General features: G+C 41.6%; 1 protein-coding gene across 1 annotated transcript; it reads left to right on the forward strand.

Annotated features, from left to right (window-relative positions):
* Nucleotides 1–259: 259 nt before the first annotated feature.
* On the forward strand, nucleotides 260–8,710 carry Prss48 (protease, serine, 48; the record flags this gene model as incomplete). The annotated part of the gene is made up of 6 exons (XM_013029711.1): nucleotides 260–404; nucleotides 1,371–1,415; nucleotides 1,562–1,724; nucleotides 3,769–4,031; nucleotides 4,714–4,883; nucleotides 8,263–8,710. Coding segments are annotated over 6 exons (1,059 nt in total), but the record flags the coding sequence as incomplete, so codon positions are not given.
* Between the last annotated feature and the right edge of the window lie 797 nt (nucleotides 8,711–9,507).

Below are 9,507 nucleotides of genomic sequence, written 5' to 3' on the forward strand. Positions count from 1 at the left end.
CCGGCGCCCTGCTCCCCCAAGGCGGCAGGGGGCGCCTCAGGCCCAGGCTTGGCCCCGGGGTCCCCCGCAGCTCCCATCTGGGGGGGGGGTGGCGGGGGTCCGCGGGAATCCAAGCAGAAGGTGGCCCTGCCCTCTCCTCGGCCAGAGTCCAACCGGAAAGGCAGCTGGGAGGCCGGCGCCATGGGCAGGGGGCGCCGTGCAGGCCTGCTGCTGCTCCTGCTGGGTGAGCCCCGGGCCCAGGGCGGGCAGACAGGCCTAATTCCGTTCCTCTCAACCCCAAGCAGGAGGAGGTTCTCGACGGCCAGTCACCGAGAACGTTAGGGGAAGGTCTCAGCCGCCGTGTCCGAGAGGAGGCCGGAGGCCGGACCCCACGTGCGGCGGAGGAAGAAGGAAGGCCGCAGGAGGTCCTCACGGAAGAAGGCATCATACACAGCCGTGGGATGCTGCGCCCGCCCGGGGAAGCCACAGGAGGGGGCCGGTCCTGAGCGGTTACTGTAGGCCAGGCGCCGCTGGGATGCTCTGTGCTGGACACGGGCAGTACACACACTAAGATCCCTGTCTACATGGGACCGGGAGTCGGTAAAGTAGAAAGCATGTGAGAAGTCACTAGGAAAAGCTGTAGGAGGACAGGAACAGCTGAAGTCCAGGGGGAAGAGGTGAGTGGCAGTTTAAAGTAAGTTGGTCAAAGACAGCCTCACGAAGGAGCCGTTTGAGCCAGGTCTTGGAGAGGCTGCTGGGGAGGCAGCTGCGTGGTAGAGCGCTTGATTGCAGGTGCTAGGCCCTGGGTTCCATAGCCCACATTACAAACACCCAAAACACTACCACCAACAGAACTAGAAAACCTGGTCTGATGGGAATAACTAAGTCAGCTAAGAGGATCCAGGAAAATAACATTTCAAGAGGATGGAATAGGAGCAGCTTCTAGCATAAGCATGTTGTTATTTTTTCTGGCCCTTAGAGACTTAAAAGAATTTGAACCGCAGCAGAGAATGATACATGAATGCTGCAAAGTGCCAATTTAGTTAAACAGTACAAAAGGAACCAGCTTATAAATCTCAAAAGCAGGGCTGGGAAGGTGGTTTAGTGGTAGAGTGCTTGCCAAGCATGCATGAAGCCCTAGGTTCAAGTCCTCAGTACCACATAAAGAGAAAAAAACTGGAAGTGGTGTTGTGGCTTAAGTGGTAGAGTGCTAGCCTTGACCAAAAGAAGCTCAGGGACAGTGCCCAGGCCCTTACTCAGGCCCAAGGACTGACAAAAAAAAAAAAAAAAAAAAGCATTTCAGAGCATTGCTTTGTTTACAACTGGAAATACCTGAATTCAGTGAATATAGATACAAGATGTCTTAAGCACTAATAACATGTCTTCCTTAGGGTTTTCCCTCTGTTCTGTTCCCAAAAAGAAAGACTTGCAATCAGGTGAGTGGTCTCCACAGGCTGGGTTTGAACTCAGATGGGGCAGAGCATGGACTCCAGGGAGGGCTTAGATCCTTGGAAGGGGTAAGGTCTGGGGATAAAAGGAAGGGGACCAGATCTCCGCAGTTCTCTTTCACTTCTTTCTCTAGTGTGTGGACAACCTGTATTTTCAAGCCGCATCATTGGTGGGCAGGATGCTGCTATCAGACGCTGGCCTTGGCAAGTCAGCCTTCATTTGGACAGGGCCCCCATCTGCGGAGGGTCCCTCATCAGTAAGAACTGGATACTGACCGCCGCACACTGCCTACCAAAGTGAGTTCTAGCTGCTATCATGTGGACAGCCAGCTTTTCTTTAAATGTTGGAATGGTTTCACAAACAAACCATGTAAATGAGTGGACTGTCCTCACCTTGGAAGAGGACAGTCATTGTAGTAGAAATTTTCTAACTTTTAAACAAATCACTTCCTAAATATAAGCAGAGGGGTTGTCTTAACTTTTTGTTTTCTTTGGAGGGGGGTGTAATAAACATGGCCATTATATTCAAGAAGTTGCCTTTAGAACAAGCAGCCATGGGGAGAGACCCCATCACACTAGAACTTGTCTTCCAGGAAATGACTCTGCTGAAGGCCTAAAGCAATAAACCGGAGTCTGGAATCCAGTTCTCCCCCAAGAAAACTTGTGATACCTGAGCCCACCTGGAGTTAGGAACCCAGTGACATACATGTCAGTTTTTCTGAGCCACTAGGCCTTGCCATAATGTGTTATATAATAATTGATAACTAACGTGGACAGAAGTCAAAACAGCAGGGCTTTTCAACAACCACAGTGAATGCTCAAAGAGAATGAAGTAACAACGTCAAAATGTTGAGGGCAAATCAGCCTAAAATTCTCCCCATATATAAAATACCAATTAATATGGGGTACAAAGGATACATTTCCAAACATGCAAAGCAGCCAAAATGTTACCTCTCAAGCACACTTTCTGGGGAAGTCATAGGCTCATGTGTTTCACCAACATGAAGGGAAAATAAAAAGAGAAAGATGAGATCCAGACAGAATTCCCAAGAAGATCATAAAAGATAAGGGAAGTGCCTGAATGATGGCAGCCTTGATAGAACCAGAGGGCAGAGGACACTAATAAAGGCAGTCTTAATAGAATGCATGGCAGGCTTAGATGTGAGATTTACAGTTTGGACAGAGTTTGTGGAAAAAATAATGAATCACTCATGGGTACACAGAAAATTAAGAGAGCAAAGTGAGATGCCATTATTAACTCTAGGAGAAGCAAAAGGCTTTACAAGAAATGTAATCACGAGACCAGATATGATGTTTGCTCAGCCACGGGAACGTGCACATAAATCCTGTGCTAACAGAAACTTATGACAACACTGGGGAAGAAGATGGATAAAAAAATGAAAGAAGGGGTTGGGGGTAAGCTGTGATACATAACTTAGTCTTCTCCTTCCATTTAAGAATACTCTAAAAAGAGGAGGGGGTGTTAAGAAACATATAGTGTTTCTTGAAAACACCAGAGAAATGAGTAAGGGATAAACAGCTGAAAGAGATTGCCTCAGAATAAGGTGAATTTTTGTTTTTGCAATACTGGGAAATAAATTCAGGTCTCACTCATGCGAGGCACCCACTTTTTTTTTTTTTTGGAAGAGTCTTGCCTAACAGGTGTGTACTACCACACACCACACCCAGCAGCACTTCTTCATTTATTTTATACAGATTATCAAAGTACCTGACATTTTAAGTTATTTAAACTGTAACCCATTACAATTTGCTTTTTTTTTTTTTTTTTTTGCCGGTTGTGGACCTGAACTCTGGGCCTAGGCGCTGTCCCTCAGCTCTTCAGCTCAAGGTGAGCACTCTACTGCTTGAGCCACAGTGCCACTTCCGGCTTTTTCTGTTTATGTGGTGCTGAAGAATCGAACCCAGGGCCTCATGCAATCAAGGCAAGCACTCTACCACTGAGCCACCTTCCCAGCCCTCATTACAATTTGCTTTAAAGTTTTATTTAGAAATAAAGATCTAGTACTCAGGACAGAAATCAAAACTGACAATGAGGAATAATGACTATTAAGCATACAGGTGGTGGTTTACCAGCGAGAGAATTGGGGAGAAAACATAAAACATAATTCTAGCAATGAGCATGTAATTGGAGACCAACAGAAGAGCGGCCAAGCAATAGAGAGAAGGAATCAAACTAACCCTAGCCCAAGATCAACTGGACCCCGATTAACTCCCAGTATGCTATCCTTTCTTGCTGTGTTCATTGTGATATAGAGACAGCTTCTCCTACCCAGTGTAGACTATCAGCCTGCTGCATTTTTATTCTCTCTTTTTTCCATAGAACCTCAGCTTATTCATACAGCGTTTGGCTGGGATCCCTTAAAGCAGACGCCTCAAATAAAGGCAAGGTATACTATGTGTCCCGAATCGTCATCCACCCCAAATATGATGGCTCAAACGCAGACATTGCCTTGCTCAGACTGTCCTCCCAAGTCACCTTCTCTGCGGACATCCTACCCATCTGCCTGCCCAGTACCTCAAAGCAGCTGAAGATCCCAGCTTCTTGTTGGGTGACTGGATGGGGACTAGTTAAGGAGAATGCAGGTGAGAATGGGCAGAGACAGAGGTTGTTTCCTACATCATCCTGGTGTTCCTATTCCAGAACATTCACATTCTAGCTATGTCCTTACTATAGCAAATGTTCTTCAACAAAATCAGATCCACATAATGATATTATTTACAAATAAAAAAAGTTCTTCTGACATTTACATGGTTATGTAGTCTTATATCCTGTCTGGAGTCTAACTACGGCGGTTAGAGCAGATACTAACAATTTAAATACTTAATTCCTTCTCTCTGGTTTAGAGCTTGACATAAAGTTTGGAGAGTCTAAATCAATTTGATTCATTTCCAATGTGTTGTGTCAGCTATTTCCATTGGATGAAGTAGAGATAAAACAGGAATTGACTTGCAAGCAAGAAAATGGAAAAGTTTTGAAATACCTTAGAATACTCACATCTTTACTCAACCAGATGCATAATCTTTATCTAGAATAACAATCTTTGTTCAGAAAAATGACACAACAGAAAAATCCTCCAACAAATAATTGAAAATTCTCCACAACTTTCTATTTCATTGTACCAAAAAATCCTTCCATAAGTTAACATGATTGGGAAGTAACTGAAATCTGCCTTATGGTTTCTGTTGAGAGACTTCTACACATTCTGACTGAGTGGTGCCTAGCTTTCCAGGCTGTTTTACATCTCTTTCCTGTCTTCATCTACAGGTGATAATTACCCTCATACCCTGCAGGAAGCTGAAGTACCTGTCTTTACCCGCCAGGAGTGTGAACAACTCTATAATCCAATCGGCGGCTTTCTGCCGGCATTGGAGTCAGTCATCAAGGAAGACATGATTTGTGCTGGTGATATTATAAACAAGAAGGATAGTTGTAAGGTTAGTGTTTGAGCTTGAGACTTTGTTTTTGGAACTTTGTCTTTAAGAGATCTTAATTTGGATCCTAGTTTCCCTATCCCTAAATAACAACAAATTGGGAGCTAACCATGATTCTTGTGTTACCCTGGACAAATCAATAACCTATCAGTTAATATATCAATTTAATATCTTCAAGGTTAAGATTATTGATCTAGACCAGTAATAAAAAATCATTAAACTTTTCCAAACCTGTTAGGTCTTCATAAATATATTAAAATTAAACCATAATTGCCAACTTTTTAAAACTTTTTGTGTGCTGGTCCTAGGGTTTGAACTCAGGGCCTGGGCACTGACCCTGAACTTTTGTGTGCAAGGCTAGCACTGTACTACTTGAGCCATAGCTCTACTTCTGGATTTTTGATGCTTAATAGGAGATAAGAGTCTCATGAACTCTCCTGCCAGGGCTGGCTTTAAACCACAATCCTCAGATCTCAGCCTCCTGAGTAGCTAGGATTATAGGTGTGAAACACTGGTACCTGGCTTTTTTTTTTTAATTTTGTGTCTTGAGATAGTTTTTATTTTTTTAAATTGCTATTGTAGAGTTGATATACAGAGAGGTTACAGTGACATGAATCAGGTAATGAATAATGAATACAATTCTTTTTTTGGGGGGGGGGTTCATGGGGCTTGAAACTCTAGGTCTAGGTGCTGTTCCTCAGCTCTTCAGCTCAAGGCTAGTGCTCTACCATTTGAGCCACAGGGCCACTTCTGGCTTTTTCTGTTTATGTGGTGCTGAGGAATTGAACCCAAGGCCTCATGCATGTGAGGCAAGCACTCTACCACTGAACCACCTTCCCAGACCTAAAATTCTTTTTGAACCATGTCTCCCCTTCCAGTTGAGATCAAGTTTTAATGTCTAACTCAAGCTAGTTTGAACTTGATATCCTTCTACATCAATGTTGGAATTATAGGTATATACCACCATACCTGACTGTTTTTCAAAATATATTCTTTTATGAATTTCACAAAACTTGGGAACATTTCAGACATGATTTCTTCAAACATTCCTCTGCCTCATTTTCCCTCTTTTCCCCTTTATATGTAAATTACATAAGATATGCCATTTGATATTTATAGACAAGTCCATTTTATTTTTAATACTTTCACTCTGCTCTTCCAAGCATTTTAATCTGCATTGAAGACCACTATCCCTTTTTGCTGCCATTTACACCGTACAATTATGTAAGTGCACCTTGTGAAATTTTTAAATTTCAGGTAATTTTTTTTAGTTCTAGAATGACCATTTGGTTTTATTCTCTCTCATACATACATGCATGGACACACACACACACGTGTGTGTGCATACACACATTTTTCTAGATCTCTCCTAAGAGCTCTGAATATCTGTATATTATTTGCATACTTCCCTCCACATGTATTGATCACACTTAGAATAGCTGCTTAGAGATCTTTACTTGGTAATTCTAAAACCAGAGTTATAATAGCAGTATTTTCCACTTATTGCCTTTCCTCCCAAATAACAACTGCCAATTGATCTTAGGAAACCTCTCTCTGTGTCTTTGTGTTGTTGTTTATTTGCTTTAACATCTAGTAATTTCGGATCCTATCCTGGATGTTGTCAGTGATGGGATGTTGGAAAGATGGATTCCTGTAAAGAATAGACCATTAGCTTGGCTGACCCCACACTCCAACCTGAGAGGCAGCAGCCATCCCTTTAGTCTGAGCTGTGTGGCTTGGCACCTACCCATCTTGCACGTAGTTCAGGGTCACCCAGCCATTAGAACAGAGTTTACACACTGGGGCTTCCTTCATGTGGCTTTTTCCTTTCTGGTATTTTTCCCTTCACTTTCAAACTACTACAGTAGCTGGGAGCTTTATCTTGCTTCATAAGCCTTTAGGACTGTGGGTTTAAGTTTCAGCTGCAGCCACCCCATAGGATAATAACTGAAACTATGTTAGGGAAAAACCATTTTGTCAAAAAAAAAGAGTTAACTCTAGCTTCTGCCACTTCTGGCAACTCTCCACTATCTCCAGAGAATTGGCTTTTATATTCTTTCCACAATTTATAACTGTTATCTGCAGTATCTGAGAGAAGTTACTCTCATGTAAAACTTTAAAAACAGAGTCCTAAGAATAGCAGGCTACAACCTCTTCTTGAGAGCACAGAGACCATACACACTTGGGTGATCCTACAATTTCTATGGAAATTCAAGTGAATGAGAACAACAAATTTGGTAGAGCCATATTTTTGACATCAAAATTTACTGCAAAGCAACAGTAATAAAGACAGTTTGGTTCTGACATAAGAAAGACCTTCAATTCAGGGTTATATGCTTATATATACAACAAATTGACCAAAGGATGTAACTCCTCTGAACAACTAAGGAACCATTTAATCTAAGTTTGATCCCCAGTGCTGAAAAAAAATTGCACATAAATGTTCACAGCAACATGATTTGTAATAGCCAAAAGGTGGACAAATTTCAAACATACATCAGCTAACAAATGGGCAAACAGAATGTAGTATAACAATATAATGGAACATTATTCAGCCATGAAAAGGAATGGAATATTGGAGTATAACAGATAAACCTTGAAAAAAAGTATGCAAAGCTAATATGAAATTATAATATTATATGATTTATTATAGTATTATATAATATTATAAGATATACAAAATTATAATGTATGATTTTGTTTATATAAAATGTCCACAATAAGCAAATTCATAAAAGGTAGATAGTAGATCACCAGTCTGTCTAGAGCTGGGAGGATTGGGAAAAAATGAGGTATGGAAGGGAAATGTTCATAATGAACATGGTGATACTGCGTAATACTATAAATATATTCAAAGCCATGTGTGCTCATAAGTGCAAATTTTATAGCATATGAATTTTATAATAATAAAGTTACACATATAATATGGTATATGAATGTTATAAAGCTGTTATAAAAAAGAATGAAATTGAAAGCCATACTATCAACTACTATCACTTATTTTATTTCAAATGATTATTTGAACATAAATAGGCAGTAAGACCCTAAGAACAGAAAACAAGAGTGGTTCATTCAAATGATTATTTCATTTTGTGAATGAAAGACTTGATGTATGAAAATTGATCACACTCATTTGATTCTGCTTTATCATGTAGCTGAATGTTTTGAAATGACCAAGATATTTTGCTAAGACCTTTCCAATTTCAAATATTTTGGCTCTAGAATTCCTGTGGCCTCCTCCCAAGACTAGAGTACAACATCCACATCCCTCAGAGTGCCACAGCTCCTGAGGTCTCAAGGCCTGTGCTGAAGAAGATTCCCCACTATGAATACTCCTTTCCATACGCTTTCCACCAACTCATCACATTTCCCTCTTCCTTAGGGCGACTCTGGAGGGCCGCTGTCCTGTCATATTGGTGGCATTTGGATTCAAATAGGAGTGGTTAGCTGGGGAGTGCAATGTGGTCAAAGGCTTCCTGGGGTCTATACCAGTGTGATCTACTATCAACAATGGATTAATGACACTGCCTCAAGAGCTGCAGTCTTGGGAGCCAATGATCCTGACTCATTTGACTTCCTGTTCCCTATGATACTACTCTCTCTGGCTCTCCTGGGGCCTTTCTGGGCCTTTGGGCCTAACATACCTGGAGAGTAGGTGACATAGATGAAATGAAAAGAGGGCTGGAAGGCCAAGAGCGTAAATCCCAGGGGGCAGGGAGCTCACAAGAGTCACCGGAAATCCTGCATGACTTCCTTTATAATTTGAAATGATTAAGGTTCATTGTTTTGTGTTTCTGATGTTGGAATGTGAATAAACTAAGCAAATATCACATTTGTGCATGGTATTCTTTGTCTTGCTAATGTGTTTTAGGAGGTAGAGAGGATGCCCTCTATGAATATATATATTTGTTGTACAAATTACATAACTACTGGAGAAATCAGCCAGGCAAAAGTATCTATGGTTTCATAAAAAAAATTGTCCTCCAGGAACTAACGGTCTTCATTATATACCCATAGGGGATATCATAGGCTTCTTACTCAGTTTATATTTGTCATCTCTGCTGCCATCCTATGTTCCCTTCCAATCCTCTTCTGGCCCTCAAACTATAACAAAGGGTCTAAAAAGAAATGCATATATGTAGTTCAGTTCATAAACTACTATAGCAACCTACTACTAAAATAGATGAATGCCAGACATAGTGGTACATACCTATAGTTCTAGCACTCAAGGAGGCTGAGGCAGTACTGTCATAAATTTGAGGCCTGTTTGGTGTACGTACTAAAACCTTGTTCTCTTCCTAACTGACTGCTATTGATAACGACTAATGTTATGATCTCCAGAGATAAGGTGGTGAATGTCAGCTATCTTGACCTATTCTGGTTGTTTAATGCTACTTCTATAACCAAGGAGTAGATTGTAAGCCTTGCTTTCTTTTTAAAAATAATCACAGGGCTGGGAAGGTAGCTCAGTGGTAGAGTGCTTGCCTTGCATGCCTGAGGCTCTGGGTTTGATTCCTCAGTACCACATAAACAAAAAAAGAAAAAAGCCGGAAGTGGCACTGTGGCTCAAGTGGTAGAGTGCTAGCCTTGAGCTGAAGAGCTGAGGGACAGCGCCCAGGCCCAGAGT

Source organism: Dipodomys ordii, unplaced genomic scaffold, assembly GCF_000151885.1.
Source record: "Dipodomys ordii isolate 6190 unplaced genomic scaffold, Dord_2.0 Scaffold122, whole genome shotgun sequence".
NCBI classification, from domain to species: domain Eukaryota; kingdom Metazoa; phylum Chordata; class Mammalia; order Rodentia; family Heteromyidae; genus Dipodomys; species Dipodomys ordii.